Below are 19,756 nucleotides of genomic sequence, written 5' to 3'. Positions count from 1 at the left end.
TTTACCTTTCCTTAAAACTAAAGTTGGTTGGGAGAGAGGATTTATTAATGTATCTTCCTTCTTCCTCACATCGCCATTAGAAATGTATTTTAATCACAAAATGTCCTTCTGGACCAGAAAAAGAAACAGATACTGCATAGTCCAAAAATGACTTTTATTAGAATGGTTATATTAACAAAATATTGCAAGTCTGAATGTGCTTCCCCTCCTCCCTCTTTTATCTTCATGTGAATTAGGGGGCACCCCTCTGAGGCTTTTTCATAATCTCTTACTTCATATGGGCTTAAGCCACATTTATCTGTTGTTGCCTTGGTAATGGAGCTTCCCTCTCTCAGTCAAGGCATGGCCTCTTTACTCTCTATGCATAATTTGAAATAGCACCGGGTGAATATGGAGATGCCAGTTATATTGTATTACCATCTGAGGCCTGCCCAAGTCCATATTCTATTAGAATCTTTGTATCATAGGTAATTAAACAGGCTTATGCATTCTAGAAGTCCAAAAATGAAACTATAACTTCATTTGGTATAGCCTAAAACTGATAGTACCTAGTATATGAAACAAATAATATAAATGCAATCAAATAATTAGCAGTTGACAATTTATGGGGAATACAGCACAAATAATACATCAGTACACATGCACAGCAGTAATAATTCATGAGAATGTAATACCTTATTTAATTGAATGAAAAAAAAGGTTACTAAGGAATAACTTATTAAATCTGCTCACATATAAAACATGGAATTCAGAGGGCAATAGGGGAAATGGGGAAAGTCAAAGAAGCAATTTACTAAGTATTCACCTCCAGAAAGCAAAAAAGACAGAGATTCTTGCTGCAACAAAGAAAGACAGAATTTTGGAAATTTCCTGAGACTGCAAAGATCAAGATCAGTTTATAAGGTCTAGCTTTCAGACGTACAACTTCTCACAATGTACCCCTTCTCTTGAGAATGGAGAATTAAATAACGATCAAGTTTCTGCACTGAAGAGATGATGGGAGAACCCCCTTTCTTTGGAACTTATGTGCAGAATTCTGGTCTTTGAAGCATTGGAAGTATCTTTGAACAGTTGGAAGGCAAGGAAGATCAGGGCTTCCTATCCAACAACTGCTTTGCCAGTGCTCTTTGGTTGGGTTTGCTAGTGTGCTCCTTGGTTTTCTGAAACCGTGGTTCCCTTGGACTAAGGCCAGTTCAAAGACTAAGTACTGGTGTGCCACTCTTCCATCTTATTCTAGATCCAGCTGCTCAGATAAAACTAGGTGGCTCTTTCAGACAATAAAATTCAACTTGGTGACCCAGGAAAGTTATTCTTCTGAAGTCTAGAAAGGCAACATACTGAAAGATTTTGTCACAATTTCTATAAGACTTAACCACCTCTTTGGTTTCATGCTGTAAATCAAACATAGAAGAGGACCCTGACAGGGTCACACCAGTTGGGCTGAAGTTCAATTGAGAGAGGGATCTGGCTTCAAGGAGGCTTCTTTCTGGGAGAAGCAAAAGCTGGAAAGTGAGCAGAAAAAGTCACAGCTGGGCATCCCTCTTTTCATTTCTTTGAACAGCTTCAGCAATGAATAAAACAGAAAAGAAGAGAGCAGCAGAGCAAAAGCAAGTGCCCCAGTGAGGTGGGTTTTTCTTGCTCATTTCCTAAGAGATTTCTGTCCTGGAGCAGAAGGATCAATAGTAAAGATAATCCATTCTGGAGAAAAAATTGGGGAAAAGAAACAAGGAAGCAGGGGATGGGAAATATTTCAGACTCCGTTTGATTAAGAAAGACATTTCATGGAAGAGCAGATGAGGCCTTGACAGGGTGATGCACATTGTTCTGACTAACAGAAGTAATAGCCGGGAAAGGTTCATGGTTCTGACAATCTTATTTTTTGCAAATATCTTTTTGCTACATTTGTCATTCTTTTAGCTTCAAAAGATCAGACTTGGGTCCTGTTTAATATTATTTTTATTCCTTGTAGCTAATGAAATTACAGTACGCAGGGTCCCACTGAAAGGACTACTGAAGGCACTCCACTGTCTTCAAACTGGGATCCACTTCCCAGTTAGGTTTTCCTGTCAGATTCCTTTTAGATCAGAAAGTTGTCAATTCTCACTAGAAAATCCTTGACTACTGAGAACATTTAACTCTTTCTTTAACTCTTTGTTGAAACCGAAAATTACATTGGAGCAAATGAGCTAAAGTGGGGGTACAGTTTCAAGGAGGAGGTGTAAACCATGTAATCAATGCCTTAAGTAAAGCTCTATATTTTAGCAAAACTATTCTGCCTCTCTCTGTATGTCTCTGTCACTGTCTCTTTATGAGTGTGTGAGTGAGTGCAGGTGCATCTTACACATATGCAATTAGAGAGTCTCCACCATCAAGCATCACTATAACCTTCTTTAGTATGTGTTTACTTTTCAGCTTTGTATCATGTCTTTTCTGCAGATCAAGGCACCTTGCGTAGCATACCTGGATAGTTGTCTCTAATAGTATATATCACTTGTGCTTCCTTGCAGGTATGTCCTGAGTTATACATGGAGAATCAGACCACTGTGCCTTACTTTCTGCTCCTGAACTTCTCAGAAAATCAGCATCTGCAGCTTCTACATTTCTTCTTATTCTTCACATTATACTTGGTAACTGCAACAGCAAATCTTCTCATCATCTCTGTAGTAGCTTTTGACCATCGACTGCACAGCCCCATGTACTTCTTTCTGATGAATTTGGCAGTGCAGGACCTGGGCATTGTTTCAGTCATTCTCCCCAAATCCATGGTGAATTCCCTCATGGGCACCAGACACATCTCTTACTTCGGTTGTGTTGCTCAAGTCCTTCTCTTTATCTCCTTCGAAGCTTCTGATTTATCCCTCCTGACAGTCATGGCCTATGATCGGTATGTTGCCATTTGCAATCCACTGCACTATGAGATGGTGATGAACTGGAAAGTCTGCACTGAGATGATAATTCTGGCTTGGGTTACCAGTTTTTTCTATGGAATGTTGCACACCACTGGCACTTTTTCAATCTTTTTTTGTTCTAATGTTGTTAACCAGTTTTTCTGTGAAATTCCGCAGTTGCTAAAGCTATCCTGCTCTGGCTTCAATCTAGTTGAAGTTGGAGTTATAGTGGCCGGTATCATTGTAGGACTAGGTGCTTTTACTTTTATTATTGTCTCTTATGCCATGATCTTCAAGGCAGTGCTAAGAATCCCTTCTGAACAAGGAAGGCAAAAAGCCTTATCCACTTGTATTCCCCACATTATAGTAGTGTCTATGGTTTTATTAACTGGATGCTTGGCCTACCTGAGACCTCCCTCTAACACCCCATCTTATATAGATTTTGGGTTGACTGTTCTGTATTCTGTTTTTCCACCCCTGTTCAATCCAATCATCTATAGCATGAGAAATAAGAAGATCAAACTTGTCCTGTCTAAACTGTGGAGATTCTGACATTTTCTTTTAGCTATGTTTTCTATTTGATTCTCTTCTCATTGAACCTTCTATGCCTTTTGCCTTCAGTTTTCTCAGGAGTGGAAAACAATTCCAAAGGCAAACATAGCTGAGATACAGAAAGAACCTTATCACGTCCTTCCAGATTGTAGTTTACCACTTGAGAAGTTGGTAAGCTACAATCCCATATCCTGAATTATTGCCATTCCAATCAGGTGGCATTCAGGAGGGGAAGGTGACTGAGAAAAGCTAGAAAGGTATGTCCAATTGATTATTTTGCAGATGGAATACACACACACACACACACATATACACATACATACATATATACATACATACTATAGAAAGGCTCAGTTTAAAAATGCACTTATATGTGTGTGGACCTACCTAAATTGCGTTCAGTAACATTAGTACTTTGGCCTAGTTTAATTCTGATGTAGCTGTTTTTAAAATTTCTGTAGACCTGAACACAGAGTGTGATTTATCTAAGTTTTCTAAGGGACATTTCATTCCACTTAAGGACTTGTTATTTGGCCTCTTTGATACTGATGTCTTTCCTGTCAAGTTCTCCAATGCTAAGTGGGTTTTAAGCTTTCAAGATATTTTATCAAAAACAGTAGGAAGTCTATACAATATATATGATGTATTTTGGAATTATTGGCTGAAACGTACTGTTTCTATGAACCAGTGGAAGATTGTCTTAAAGAATATGGAATTGATTTGTTTTGATCATAAAACAAACTTATTTTACAGAAAATAAGCTAGTTAAAGCCTCCCCAGAGGTGGCATAATATTGACCCAAGAAGTGATTATTGCCTCATTGTGGGAGGGGGTAGTGCTGCCTGCCTTGAAGGAGGCGGTGGTATACCCTCTTCTAAAAAGGCCATTCGTGGGTTGAACTGTATTAGGCAATTTTGCCTGGTCTCCAACATCCCTGTTTTAGAGAAGGTTGATGAGTGGGTAGCAGGTACTCAGCTTCAGAGGGCCTTGGATGAAAGGGATTATCTGGATGCTTTTCAGTCAGGGTTCAGGCTGACTGAGAAAGTGTTGGTCACACTTGTGGGTGATCTGGTGAGGGGTGGGGGTGGCCCATCTGTCCTGGCTGTCCTGGATCTCTCAGTGGCCTTTGATTTCCTCCTCTTCAACATCTACATGAGGCCACTGGGGGAAGTCATGCAACAGCATGGATTATGATATCATCGGAATGCTGATGATACCCATTTATGCACCTCCAATCTCTGTGGTTTTGATTCCCTAGGTCTGGTAACGTATCACTGCTGACTTGACAGGGTTGCACTCCTTCAGACAGAGCTGCTGCACAATTTCGGGGTCCTCCTGGACTTATGGCTCCTGCTTAAGGAGCAAGTGGTAGCTAGGGCTCCTTTCCAGAGATTCATCTAGTATACCAGTTGCACCCATTCCTGGACTGGGAGGCCTTGCTTACATTCACTCACACCCTGGACACTTCCCAGCTGATTTATTGTTCATTATCTTTAAAGCCCTGAATGGCACAAGACTATGTTATTTGCAGGTCGCCTGTCCCTGAGGGAATCTGCATGCCATGCCAGGTTTGTTACAGTGGATGTGCTCCATGTCCTTTCTCTTCAATGTTTCCATCCAGTGGGACCTAGGCAGCACACCTTCTCTCTTAGTGCCCTTGTGCTTTGGAACACCCTTCCCCCTGAAATCTGGTAGGGCCCAACCTCCTAACCTTTTGAAATACCTTGAAGACCTTGTTTCCCCCACAAGCATGTGGGTCGTGTGTGGCTGGAGCCCAGTAAAGTTGTTTGTTCCATGTGAAGTGTGTGTGACTTTTAGGGGTGCTGGGAGATGTTATTGCTGGTTTTTATGCTTCTAGTTTTTTTATTGTTTGTAACCTGCCCAGGGTTACGATCTATAAGATATGACTGTATAAATTCTAAAATAACTAAATCAACACTCAGCTCACTCTTCCAACAAACTAAATAGCAGGCTGAAGACAAAGTGGAAGGGAGTAAGTGGAGAACATATTTAATATATAGGCTACAATGACAAATAAATGAATAAAATCATTTATTAAAGTTGTGTGCTGCTGAACTCCCAGTGACTACAATACAATAAAATCAAGGATAAAAGATGGCAAGTACAGCAGTCCAGAAGGAACGAAGCAAGGGGTCTCTCTCCCCCTCACCAAAGCCCTTTGTGAAGAGCCAGGTCTTCACTGCTCTTCTGAACAACAGCAGGGTGGGGGCCATCCAGAACTAATTAATTAGATTAATAATGAATTTGCATCATTTATTAATAATTAATTAAACTGGGTATAATTAATACAAATTAATTCAGTCAGCTTCCTGGTTTATTCTTGTTGGGAGCAGGGAGGAAAAATCCACTTTTGTCCACTGAGAGCTTCTCTAGATCCAACTCAAACTCTTTTTTTGTTACAGAGTTTGAGTTGTACCAACACAAATAAACATTATACATGAATATAGATATATCTGACAAACTAAAAAAGTCACTACCACCTTTTATCGCTTCCCTTCTAAAATACAGAAACTGAATAAAGTATAAAGTTTCACAAAAGAGACATGGAAACTATTGGGGTAATCTGAGGTCCTACCAGAATTCCTGATTGCCCTCTCTTAGGTCTCCTTTCTCCAGACCTAAAGCAGGATAAAACAGTTGCTTTCAGTCTCCCTTGACTCACTCAGTTAGGTTCCTGCATTGCTAGCTCAGCTAGACTTGGGATGAAGCAGTCTCTATGGAGACAAGAGATTCCCCTTTGTGATGTCATGCTGATGCTAGATGCCTTGGAGACATCTGTTGACACCTTCTTCTCCTGTCACTTGCCTGGAGACAAAGTGCAGCCATGGTATCCTCAGGTTGATGCTACATAGCTGAAGAAGGAAGGCTTTGCACAAGAAGGTTGAAGACCTCACTCTCACATTTAAACTGTAAATATTCTTTTTCTGTATTCCAATAAGCTTATGAGATTTTGATTATGTACATTTATGTTTATGTAAACTCTAATTTGTGACTGGAAAATGGTTAGTCTCAAAGTCGGCCAGATGTTTAGACTGGATTTGGCATTTTTATTGACCTATTAAGTCCTTCCCAAGGACCTGGGATAGGCTGATGTTGTTGTTTGGTGGTGTTAAAGGTGTCATTGCAGGATATAAGCTGTTCCTAGTAAAGCTGCCTTTTGCAATCGACTGATGGCAATTTTGTCAATGCTGATGGTCTTCAAGTGGTGCTCCGGGTGTTTTGGGATTGCACCCAAGGCACCTGTTACTATTGGTAGTATCCTTGCTTTCTTTTGCCACAGTCATTCTATTTTTATTTGCAGGTCTTTGTATCTTGCGATTTTCTCCACTTCTTTCCCTTCTATTCTGCTGTCTCCAGGTATTACAATGTTTGCTATCCAGGCATTTTGTCTTTCTTGTCAACAATTGTTAAGTCTGGGGTGTTGTGTGGCAGGTGCTTTTCTGTTTGAATTCTAAAGTCCCAGAGCACTTTAGCTTCTTCATTTTCTATTACTTTGCCTGTTTTGTGGTCCCACCAGTTCTTGCTTGCACGCAAATGGTACTTCTCGCATATATTCCAATGCACCACTGTTGCCACTTTGTCATGCCATTGTTTGCAGTCAGTCTGTAGTCAGTCTCTGCAGCAGCTAACTAGGTGATCCACTCTTTCTTCAGCTTCTTTGCAGAGGCGGCATTTGCTGTCTGTTGCTGTCTTCTCAATTCTGGCTTTGTATACATTTGTTCTTAAGGCTTGGTCTTGTGCAGCCAGAGTTAGCCCCTGTCTCTTTCTTCAACTTTCCTGCTCTTAGCCATTGCCAGGTCTTGTTCTTATCTGCTTTGCCTGCTAGATTTCTTGTGTATTGGCCATGTAATACTTTGCCTTGCCATGTCTCTTTTCTATTATATTATCATTATTATTCAGTTTACAGCTACTATTGGTAAACCTAAAAGCCTTGTCAATGCAGTTGCTTTCAAAGCTATGAATGTAGATAAAATATTTGTTTTCACTCCTTGTTTTCAACAAGGAACAATGATAATTACATATATATATTTTGGACTAATTATGGATTATAAATGCTTAATGTGAAATATAAATGGGGCGAATGATCCTCAAAAGAGAAAAAATCATCAGCTGAAAAAGTTAAAACAAGATGTGATTTGTCTACAAGAAACATGTAAGGAAAAAAAGATGTAAAATATTTAAGTCACAAAAATCTGGGAGAGGAATTTATTTTAGTAGGATTAAAATAAATGCAGGGTTTTTTTGTATATAAACCCCCTACTGTATCCAAACTTATATTGACAGATCATTATGGCAGATATGCTGGGGTCAAAGTCACTACACAGAGGGCTAAGAGTTTGATATTGGGAATTTATGCCCCAAATGAAGATAAAACAGCACTCTATATAGGACTTACAGATAAATTATTGGGTTTTACATATGAAAATTCATGTCTCCTGGGGGATTGGATTGGAGTGATTTCCCCACAAAAAGATAGAATGTCTGAGAAAAATATTAAAATAACACAGGGTAAATTACCAAAGGTTTTTTATTATTTTCAGTGGATAATTTGGAACTCGTTAATGAATGGAGACATAAAAATTGAGATATAAAGAATATACTTATTTTTCTGAAAGACACAGATCTTTTTCTAAGAATAGATATGATTTGTAATTCTAACTTTGGCTAATATTGTTTATAAATGGAGATATTACAAAAGACATTTTCAGATTATAATCCAGTGACTTTAACTTTTAAAAGGAAAAAGGGATTTTTTAGATGGAGATTGAATGAGATGTTATTACAAAAAGAAATGGTGGTGAAGGATTGGAAAAAGAAGTTAGAGGAATTTTGTGAGAATAATCTTAATAAAGTTACAAAAGTAAGGATGGTTTGGGATGTAAGTAAAGCTTTTGTAAGAGGATATTTTATACAATGCAATAGTGAATTTAAAGAGAAAGGGCAAGAGAAAATGCAAATGACCTTCAATGAGATTTAAAAAAGGAACAAACATCTCCAGGGATGATAACTATAACTCACCAAACCAAACTTTTACAAGGGCAACTATCCATGTTAACAGTGAGAGATGGAAATAAAGGTGCATTATGCAAAACAAAGAAATTTCAAACTTGGAAATAAACCACAGAGATGGATGGCATACAAGTTGCAAGAAGAAAAAGAAAAGAAAGTGATAATAAAGTTACATGAAGGGAATAATGTAAGAACAGATAATGTGAATATGGGGAAAATGCATAACCAGTATTATACTACAGTACTTTATCCAAAGCTCAAGAAATTTCCTCAGAAAAAGTGTATAAATTCTTGCATAAACAGAATTTACCAAAGATTACACATAATTAGAGACAAATTTTGAATGGACCTATAACAATAAGGGAGCTGCATGAAGATATCAAAAAGACTCAAACAGGAAAGGTACCTGGTCCAGAAGGGTTCTGACCTCTTATTATTAATGTCTGAAGATGACCTTAACTTAAACTTTAATACCTAAAAAGGGATAAGGTTTGACTTTTACAAGAAAGTATTGAACAATATCATTACTGAATAATGACTATAAGCTGTTTACCATGATTTTGGCTGAAAAGTTGAAGATAATTTTACAGAATTTTAATCATGATGATGAATGTGGATTTTTACCTAAAAGACAATTACAAGAATAACATTAGAAATGTTTTGGATATTTTGGGTACCTTGGAGCAACATAATGAAAAAGAAGCTGCATTGCATGTATTCTTAGATGCAGAGAAGGCTTTTGACAATTTGAATTGGACTTTTTGTTTAGAGTTATGGAACATGTGGACCTTGGAGATAATTTCATTAAATAGGTAAGATTGATTTACACTTCTCAGAAAGCGCAAATAATTGTTAGTGGAGAACTAATAAAACCTTGTGAGATTCAAAAATAGACTAAACAAGGATGTTTACACTTTGGTTCATTTTAGTTCTTGAGGTCCTGAATAGAGACATAAGAGAAGATGAGAGAATTAGGGGAGTTAAGAATAAAAAAGAAAATATGACAAATATGAATTGCATGCTATTTCAAAATAATTATGTTAAGACATGGAATGAGAAGGACATGTCAAGATGGGAGAAATTAAAATTGTCATTGTTGGGGAGGATCTCTGTTTTGCCAAGAATGATTTTTTTTGGTTTTTGTTTCAGACAATAGCTGTTTTGACAACTGATTCATTATTCAAACAGTGGTAGAAAGATATATATAAATTTATATGGCAAGAGAAATAACCACAAGTTAAATATAAAATGTTACAAGATGCAAAGGAAAGAGGAAGATTGGGTTTACTGTGTTTGAAATTGTATTTCGCTGCTTGTTGTTTGGTCTGAGTGAAAGAATGGATATTGCTGAGAAACAAGAGACTTTCAGAGCTAGATGATAATGACCTGAGGTTTGGATGGCATGGATATGATAAAGGTCCACTCATACGATGAAGGTCCACTCACCCAGTTGGTATTAGTTTCTCTGTTGCATCAAAAATCTCTATTCATTGTAAATACTTTTTCTCAAAAAAATTACTGTAGAAAGTAGACTCAATGAGCCCAGTCTCTGTTAACAGTCTCTGCCTGATGTTGTCTTCTGCAGATCCTGGTACTCTACTCAACAGTACCTGAAAATAACCTTCGGATCTTGCCAGTTTTCTCTCAAGGAGGAGCCCTCTGAAGCACAGATGGGAATATCACACTTTTCTCCCTGTCCTGGGAAGCTCCATTTGCTCAGGCATAAAGGCCAGCTACCAACCATTTCCTCAGCATCATCTCTGCCATTTAGCAGAGGTGTGTTAGCCTGCCATTGTTCTACCCAGAAGCCTCCTACATGCATATCTATCTCTATGGGTATATCTCCATGTCCATGTGTGGGTGTTTGTATGGTCATTTGTCATTTTTGAAATGTGTATATCACCAGAAGAAATACTATATAAGGCAGGTCTTCAGCTGTGGGCAAGTAAGAACTATGTCACTATTATGTTCACCAGAAACACATAGATAATAAAACAATGGTTGACCTATGATAATATCTTGCCCTGTATATTAAGCAAACCTATTTTCTCTTTCCAAGTATTTTCTATGAACCTGTGATGGAAGGCATGAGTGGGGAGGATTCTGGAATGGAGCTTCAAGGTTACAGGGAGGGGAGAGACATATTCCAAGGGAAGCACCTCCTCAGCCCCAAGATGGACTTTGTGAAAGTCAAGAGAAAGAGACTGGCCCCTCCCTAAGGGCATGGTGGTTATAGTTGCTGTCGTTGGGGGATTAGAGTTAGTCTGGCGAGATTCTGTCTATTAGGTGCAAGCTGATAAAGAAGCTGAGCTGATTTCTGGACTGTCTCTTGTGATTCTTTGGCTGAACCTGACAGAACACCCATAAAATAATTGTTCCCCACTGTTGTGTATACATCTACTACAAGTCACTATGTTCTGAGTTTTAGGAGTGATGTAACTTTAGAAGATAATGAGACATTGGGGAATATGCCTAAAGAGAACAAAGTATGTAAGTGTATTTTTGTATATACATACACATATTGTGATTTTAAGTGATTACATAACAAGCACATTTAAAATGAAAGAAAAATTGTTTGCTATTGACTGATGAACAGATTCTGATCCTTCCTTAGATGTCATTAAAAGAATTTCCAATATTAATTTTTCTAATAGAACAAAGTGTTCTTCCAAGTTCCAGTTACTGCAAGTTATTTAAAATAATCTGTGTTCAATTTAAAAATTCTTCTTTAAAATAATATACTTAGTTTGAAGCAGAATTAAAATAGATCTTTAATTTTCATTAACAAAAGATCTATATTTTATTGTGTTATTAAAGAAGATAACTTAATAGAACATAGAACACAGTAATAGCAAATGTGCATCAAGGAAATTAGTGCATTTCTTTTAATTGTACATTTTATTTCATATTATTTGTCATATTACTAAATTTGCTTATTATTACCTATTATCATTTATTTTATATGGAGCACACTGACATATATTGCTAACTCCACAAGGACAGAATTACAATGCCAATCTTCTTAAATTATTATAATGTCCCTATATCACTTAGAACAAACTGACATTTTCAAGTTGTTCAGTACATGACTGAGTTCATTTAGCAACATATGCTACTTTCATAGCAACTTCCTTAAACTTATAAATGTAACAAAGAAATAAGGGAATGTTTTTCATAAGTTACATATTATAGATTATTTATTTGACTGAACTTGTCTACTGTAGGCAAAATATCAGTTTCTGAAATTCTGAATTAGCTGTTTCTTCTTTTCATTGCTAGGAAATTGCATCTTGTAACAATATTTTTATTTAAGTGTCTCTTTATAACTTCTAAACTATAGGGAAATAATGTGAACATGAAAAAATTTGCACAAGTAACTATATAACTACAAAATATATCCTTAAAACATAGAGAAGAAATAATGAGACATTTGGGAATATGCCTAAAGGGAACAAAATGCTATATTTTACTTTTAAAAAAAGTATAGATACTACTTTTACAGGAAAAAAAAATTATTGACCATGAAACTACTGTTTCTTTATATTACTATTAATATTAATGAGTTAGTCCTATTGTAAGTTTTCTCTTTTGAACTTTAATGAATCAGAAATGCCATTTCTTCAAACATATTTCACTGATCAGATATACAGTAGAACATGAATTAAAATGTTTCTGTCCTCCAGGGACACCATTTTAATGTTGGAATGTACATCTGTGATTTGGCAAAAAGATGAAATGGAAGGAGGATTTGCAGGAATAAAAAAAGTTGTGAAAGAAGAAGTTAAGAATATTGAAGAATCTGTAGAGTGACTGGCTGCAGATAACACAATTTATTGACAAAGTCAAAGTCAACATTCTGGAAATTAAGACAGAAGTTATAGAGAAATGGAGAAAGATTTAGATAACTTTCCATTACTGGAACTGAGAGAAAAAGAATTTTGTTTAAGATTTAGATTAATTCCAGAACAACGTGGAGAAAATATTAGCGAAAAGATTGTTAAGCCTCTGTCTAGTTTTTTTGGCAAAAGCTGACATTGAGACAAAACTTGATAAGGTTTATATAATTAATACAGATTTTGCAAAAGTAAGAAATGTTCCAAGGGATGTCCTTGTGCACTTTGTCAGGAGGAAGACTAGAGCTCAAGTATTGCAGCAGCATTTTAATACTAGATTGAGGATTGATAATACGAAAGTCATTGTACTTAAGGAAATTCCAGTTAGAATACTATGTAAGAGAAAAGAGGAGGTTTTTGTTTTTGTTTTGTTTTTTGGTGACAGACAAATTTAAAGAGAAGATTCCAGTTAGATGAGACAAGTTTGGAAAGGGTGATTTTTACTTTCAAACAGCAGAGATTCAGACTGAACTCTGGCCCAAAACCCAGAGATTTTTTGGAAAAAAATTAAAGAAGAAATAGAAGAAATAGAAATGGAAGTGACAATGACAGATGAGACCAAAGAAATGCCACAATAGATACAACAAGGCATTGAAGAAGATTCCATGTTGGGCACTACAGGTATTGATTTTTCTAAAATCTTGGCCTACCTATGGGTTATAAATGTTTAAGGTGAAATAGAAATGGAGCAAATGTTCTTCAAAAGACAGAAAAAAAATCATTATTTGGAAAAGTTAAAACACAATGTGATTTGCTTACAAGAAACACATACTAGGAAAAAAGATATAAAATATTTGAGTCACAAGTATCAGGAGGATTGAAAAAAATGGAGTTGTTTTGTACACAAATCCTCAACCATATCCAAAACTTATACTGACTGATGATCATGTCAGATATATAGGGGTGGAAGTTAATCTACAGGGGGCTAAGATTTTGATATTGGGAATTATTGCCCCAAATGAAGATAAAACAGCACTCTATAAAGGACTGGGGATAAATTATTGGATTTTACGTATGAAAATTAGTGTCTCATGGGAGACTGGAATGGAGTGGTTTCCTCACAAAAAGATAGAACTTCTGAGAATAATACTGAAAATAGGGTAAATTGCCAGAGAGTTTTTTATTATTTTTAATGGATAATTCAGAGCTCGTTAATGCATGGAAGTATAAAAATGGTAACTCAAGAGAATATACTTATTTTTCTGAAACACATAGATCTTTTAAAAGAATAGATAAGATTCAGAATTCACTGTCTGGCTGCTGATCCCTGCTGCAATACATCCCCGCTTCTTCAGGGATGTCTAGTTTGCATTGGATCCTCACCAGAAGCTCCCCCCCCACACACACTTTTCTATTCTCCATGATAAATAAGCTAAATAAAACTTATCAGTGGAATTGGAAAAAATTAACTTGAGAATAAGATGGAAAACTGCAAGCCTTTACCATGGGTGAAACAAATCTTTGAAAAATTGCTAGGCTGATTTTGATATGGCCTAGCAATTAAAATTAAAAGAAACATTGTCATTTCATAGAAATGTTAACTGTTCTCCATTGTTATCACCAAATCTTCTTCTGGCTTGTTCAGTGATATGTTTTGCCAGATCCTTTAAATCTTGCACAGTGACTTTTACACGCAAAGAATTGTCTGCCAGGTTAAAGCAACACATATCTCGAAATTCTTCTTATGGTCTTATGATTTCATGACAGGAAGAGACATCAGGTTTGTTCTGTTTTTTAATTTGTAGGTACCATTTTTTAATTCAATCTGTGCTAACTTATTAACAAAGGCCTAATGATTGTTCACTACTAGTTACAGGTTCCAAGATAATTTAATTCAATCAGGTTATAATATTTTGTGTTTATACTCTTATCTGTGTACTGTATAAAATTTAAGTTTTTAAAAAATAAGAGAAACACATTGCTGCCCCTTCTCCATGCCGCTAACTGCCAAACAGTTGATCAGTGCACTAAGTATCATAGCTCAGCTCTGCTCTCAAACAGCTGATCAAGTTCCCCAAAATCTAATGATTAGCAATCCAGAGACAGTAGAAGCTGCCTCCAGGACACCACTGGCTGAAATTCTGCAGTTTCCACCCAAGGTAAGGATGGGCTTGTTTGTTATATGATGGCTACCAAAGAACCCAACCAAAATTATTTATTTCTCTATTATTTTTTTATTTATTTGTTACATTAACAAGGCTTCTGATCTCTCAAATAACTCTGGGAAGCGTACAATAAAGTAACATATATGCAAACACAAATATATCATCAGTATAAAATATTTAAAAATCATTATTAAAAATGAAAATGTTCCATATGGCAGGCACCACAGCAGAGAAGCCCACCTCCTGGGACCCACCAAATGCAACTCCCTGGTGGATGGTACCCACAACATGCCTTCTCTGCCAGATCTAATGGGACAGGCTGATGTAATTGTGGAGAGGCTGTTCCTCACATAACCTGACCCCATGCCATGAAGGGTTTTAAAGTTTAAGACCAGTACCTTGAACTGGATCCAAAAGCACACTGGCAGTCAATCAGGTCATCGTGCAGAGGTGTAATATGTGCTCTTCTAGGAGTACACATAAATGCCCACACCACTGCATTCTGCACCAGTTGAAACTTTCAGATACTCTTCAAGGGCAACCCCATCTATAGCACATTACAGTAGTCCAATCTGGAGGTGACTAGAGCATGAGTGAATGTGAGCAGAGCCTCCCAATCCAGGAAAGGGCACAAGTAGCACACAACATGAAGCTATGCAAAGGTCCTCCCAGCCATGACTCCCACCTGCTCTTTGAGCAGGAGTCATGAGTCTAGGAGGACCACCAGATTGCACACTGGTTCTGCCTGAGGTGGTGCCACCCCATCCATCACTAAAGATGTATAGATCTAGAACCAGTAGGCCCCCAAACCAAAACCACTCAGTCTTACCAGGTTCATCTGAAGCTTGTTGTTTCCCATCCAGACCCTCATAGCCTTCAGACACCAGGATAAGACATTCACAGCATTGCTTAATTCACCAGGGACAAAGATGTATTGTTGGATATCATCAACATCCTGATGGTACCCCACCCTATGGCAATATGTGAGCATACTCAGTGGCCTCATATAGATGTTAAATAGGAGACAGAAGAGCATTGAACCCCGTGGCACCACACATATAAGGGGCAAAAGGCGGGACCTCTCCTCCCCAGTCACAACTGACTCGAAGCGACCCTGGAGAAAGGAGATAAACCAGCACAACAATGGGCCACCCACCTCAATCCTCTGAGCCAATCCAGAAGTATATCATGGTTGATCGGATTGAAAGTATCTGAGACATCAAGTAGGGCAAGGGTGGATGTACAATCCCCATCCTGCCCATGCCAGAAATCATCCAAAAGCATGACTAATGCCATTTCTGTCCCATACCCACATCTGAATCCTGACTGAAAAGGATACAGATAATCCACTTCAACCAAGGCCCAATGAAATGGTTGTGTAACACCCTTCTCAACCACCCACAAAGAGGGGAGGTAAGATACTGGACAAAAATTGCCCAGTATGGTATGGTCCAGTGAGGGCTTCTTGAGGAGGAGGCAAACCAAGCCCTCTTTTGCAATCCTTTCACTCAAGGAAGAATTAACCACCACTAGAACCCACTCAAACAGCACCCCCTGGGCTACTTTCACAAGTCAGGAGGAGCATGGATCTAAAGAGCTGGTGGCTTTAGTCTCACTCCTAGAAACCCTGTCCATTTCCTCAGGTCCAGCAACTTCAATCCGTTCCCAGATAACCAGGCAAGACTTCACTCCAACCATCTCCTCTGGACTTGCAAAAAGACCAGCATCCAACTGTGAGTAAATCCAATCATTTTTTCCTGACAGATGCTAAGCAAATTCCATTGTACATCCCTACAAAAGGTTCCCTCAGCCCCCTTTATCCAAGAGGGATCATGTCCCTGAATCAAGGCTGTGGACACAATAAGAGCGGAGAAGTACTGCCACTTTGGCTCCCTTACAGCCACAAGATAGGTCTTAATAGTGGCTGTAACCTGTGTTTGCTCGAATTCATCCTTGGTTGAGTGCCAGTGATGCTCTAGACATCTCTTGTTTCATCTCCTTCATCTCCTCTGTAAACGATTGGGAGTGGTGGGATCCCTGACAGGAGAGAGGTCTCATGGGTGCTATCTGATCCAATGCCTCAGCCACCCCCTTATTCCTAGCTACAGCGAGGCTTTGGAAGAACCATGCAGCAGACCAACAGGAACAACCCACAGCTCCCTCTGAAACCCATTGGGTCCATCCATCTCCAGGGGTAGACCCATCGAATGGGTCCAGCCTCACTGCAGTGGATAGTGGCACTAGAGAATTCCATGGAAATCAGGGCATAATCTGACCATGATAAGGGGTACACTAAGACTTCCCCCAATTTCAGATCACAAAGCCACTGCTCCAACAGGAACACCAGATCTGGAGTGTGACCACAGTCCTGCGTTGGGCTCTGGATGACCAGGGATAGGCCCATGGCTGTCATGGTGGGCATGAACTCCCAAACCATTTCAGATCCTACTCCTAGAGAGGTGAGTTTGAAGACCTCCAGAACCATAAGTCTGAGGCACTCCACTACCAGCCCAGAAATGGAGTCAAGGAACTTAGGCAGGGAGATTGTTATACAGCAGGGAGGCTGGTACAACAGCAACAATCCCAACTGATCGCTAGAGCCCAACTTAATGAATAGGGTCTCACATCTGGTGACCTGTGGAATAGTATCCCTGAAAGCCATAAGAGATTCCTGGATGACAATCACTATAGAACCACCCTTGCCCCGAAGTCTGGCTGATGGCACACCCACACCCCCACTAGGCATATTTCTGAAAGGGCTATCTGTCAAGCCCAGCCCAAGAACAACAATGAAACAGTTCAGTCGAGGACAGTTCCTTGATTTGATTACACCAAAAAGACAGAATCTTGCCAAACTAAATCTATACTACAGAAACTAGTGGATATACCCTATGAGATTCTACGCAGTGGCTATCCTGAATCTCTTAGTCTTCTCATGTTCCCCCTGTGGATTGTGTTGCCTTTTGTCACCTTTTCCCTCCTGGAACGCACCCCCTCCTTCCTGATAGCCTTGATCTCCCATGTCACTCTCCTCCTCGTAGATACATTCCATCAAACTACCCATTGTCTGGACCAAGCCAATTCTTGGTAATACATGCCAGGTTGGCCCTCTCCTCAATCATTAAATCATTAATGAGGGAGGCCTTATTGCAGACTCACCTGGCCTTCAGTAGCAGCAGCTGGAGGCCAGGGCCACTGAAGATCTACAGAAAGGGTACCCAGGCTGAGATCCAGGAGCTAGAAAGTGGAACCAGTATGAGACATCAGTCTCACATTCCCCAAGAATGGCCAGCTCCCTGTCTCCTGACATATCTCTCCAGGCCCATCACCACCATTATATTATGCCCCCCACACAGCATCCCCATCTCTGCATCTAAGCCCCCAAAGACCCAGGACTGGAAACCACCTGTTGTCCTCACCATGTATCCCTTGAAAAGGAAACTGGACACCTCAGGGCACTTTAGCTTCATGAGCACTCATTACCAGCAGGGTACCCAGCCACCACCTCAACACACACTACAACCCACTCACAACAACACATTCATACAACCAAGATCAAGAGCCATCCCCTGCTGCTCTCACCAGCTGGGAGGGGCTCCCTTCCAATCACTCTCTGCAAATTCCTATTCTGGCTCTAGAAGGAATCAACATCCAGTCACAACCAGGAGAGGGTGCTGGGTTGTTTTCTTCCTTTCTTCCTCTATGCCATCCTATACTGGGTGAATTCAGAGGGAAGCAATGTGGTCTCTACAGAGGAGACGGGGTCCATAGCAGCCTGTCACTCTACTGTAATCCCCCCTGCCCGACCACAGCACACACTCCAAAGCACCAACAACAAGAAAACTAAATAATACAGGGAGGGACAGACAATAGCAAAAGTGCCCTGCAGCATCCAGCAGCTTCCAGCAGCAGCAAAAGATGTAAAAGCACCCACCTCCACCCAGCTGAATCAGGCACCAGACACAAACCAAGTCCACAAATGCAGATAGCAGAGCAAGCAGCACAACAGACTAAGTCCAGCATGGCCTGTCCTCCAGCCTGCTCATGACCCCAGTCCTTCAGGGAGCAGCCCAAAAACACTGCCAAGTTCAAAAAGCAGCCCAAAACTGCTGTTGAATCTGAGAAGCCACCATCCAGGCCATCTATTCTGACAAACCAAGAACAGGGGTAGCTCGCCAAACAAGGCCAGTCAAATGTCCCAAAACCCAGCAAAATGCTGTAAAAATATATAAAATCTGCAAGTGCAGCAAAGAATAGGCAGGCCATCCTCTGTTCTGCTGCACACTACTCAATTCCCAACTGTTTGACCTGCCTCCATTCTCCAGCCCAAGCAGAACCAGGCAAGTGCCCCAGCAGCATCCTCACCACCATACCACAGCAAACAAGAGGACAGCCCAACGATGGCTCCCTCTTTCTCCACCATCTTAACCAGAAGCCTTCTTGTCTTCCTTCTGAGTGACATTCCAAAGTCTTTTTCATTGCCATTAGCTCCAGCTTCTTTGATTGTTTGCAAGAGATAAACTTCATTTGTCCACTGAAGAGGACATCTCATTGATTTGATTCAGGATAATTCCATCTACACAAGAGGATTTTTCTCTAAGTGAATTCTTTTTAATGAAACAAAACAATCCATCAAGAAACAATGAGAGAGAGAGAGACAGAGACAGAGACAGAGACAGAGACAGAGAGAGACAGGTGAATAGTACTTCGTGATTTCATGATATACCCAGGTTGTTCTGTTGGCAGCTACAAAATAAACTGAAAAGGATAAACAGTTTGTCTCAGGATTTTCAGTCAACTGCATTCTGTGAATATATTTCAGAGGCCGCCCTGGATAAAAGGATCAGTATGAGATAGCATTCACATAACATGCAAAGACATGATTTGCTTAAATGTTCACTGCTGGCTGGGGAATTCTGGGATTTCAAGTCCACACATCTTAAATTTGGCAAGGTTGAGAGACACTGGTTTACTGAGTAAACTACAGTTGGCTTATGAAGTCATAATGCCTGGTTTACAGAACACAAATTATACAGACTTCTATATAAACCTTCATTTATTGTAGTGACTCCAATAAAACCAGGGAGGAGGGCAATAATTCTCCAGTCAATCCAAACTTTTAGCTAGTATACATCCCATTGAGATACATCCAATATGTAGCACATATAATAAATCTCTTTTACAATCAAAATCCATTACAATGAAAATAATCAAAAAATTTAAATTGCTGAAAATTAAACAGGTTGCTTTTATATTTAAGAGCAGATGAACCCCAAGTGGATTCAGT

At 39.2% G+C, this 19,756-nt stretch overlaps 1 protein-coding gene across 1 annotated transcript; it reads left to right on the top strand.

Moving 5' to 3' along the window:
- Positions 1 to 2,525: 2,525 nt before the first annotated feature.
- Positions 2,526 to 3,440, top strand: LOC148215869 (olfactory receptor 14A16-like). The gene has a single exon (XM_088141956.1). The coding sequence runs from the start codon at positions 2,526 to 2,528 to the stop codon at positions 3,438 to 3,440; it is 915 nt and encodes a 304-aa protein (XP_087998082.1).
- The last annotated feature ends 16,316 nt before the right edge of the window (positions 3,441 to 19,756 follow it).

This window comes from Python bivittatus, unplaced genomic scaffold (assembly GCF_059951505.1).
Source record: "Python bivittatus isolate LINGU-HERP-01145 unplaced genomic scaffold, Pbiv_v1 ctg000460_np1212, whole genome shotgun sequence".
Lineage (NCBI taxonomy): Eukaryota > Metazoa > Chordata > Lepidosauria > Squamata > Pythonidae > Python > Python bivittatus.
The sequence above is the reverse complement of the archived record's forward strand: the minus strand, read 5'-3'. Positions and strand labels throughout refer to the sequence as shown.

What these genes read in the sequence shown, in the direction of transcription:
- LOC148215869 (XM_088141956.1), top strand. Translation starts at nt 2,526, where the DNA reads ATGGAGAATCAGACCACTGTGCCTTACTTTCTGCTCCTGAACTTCTCA.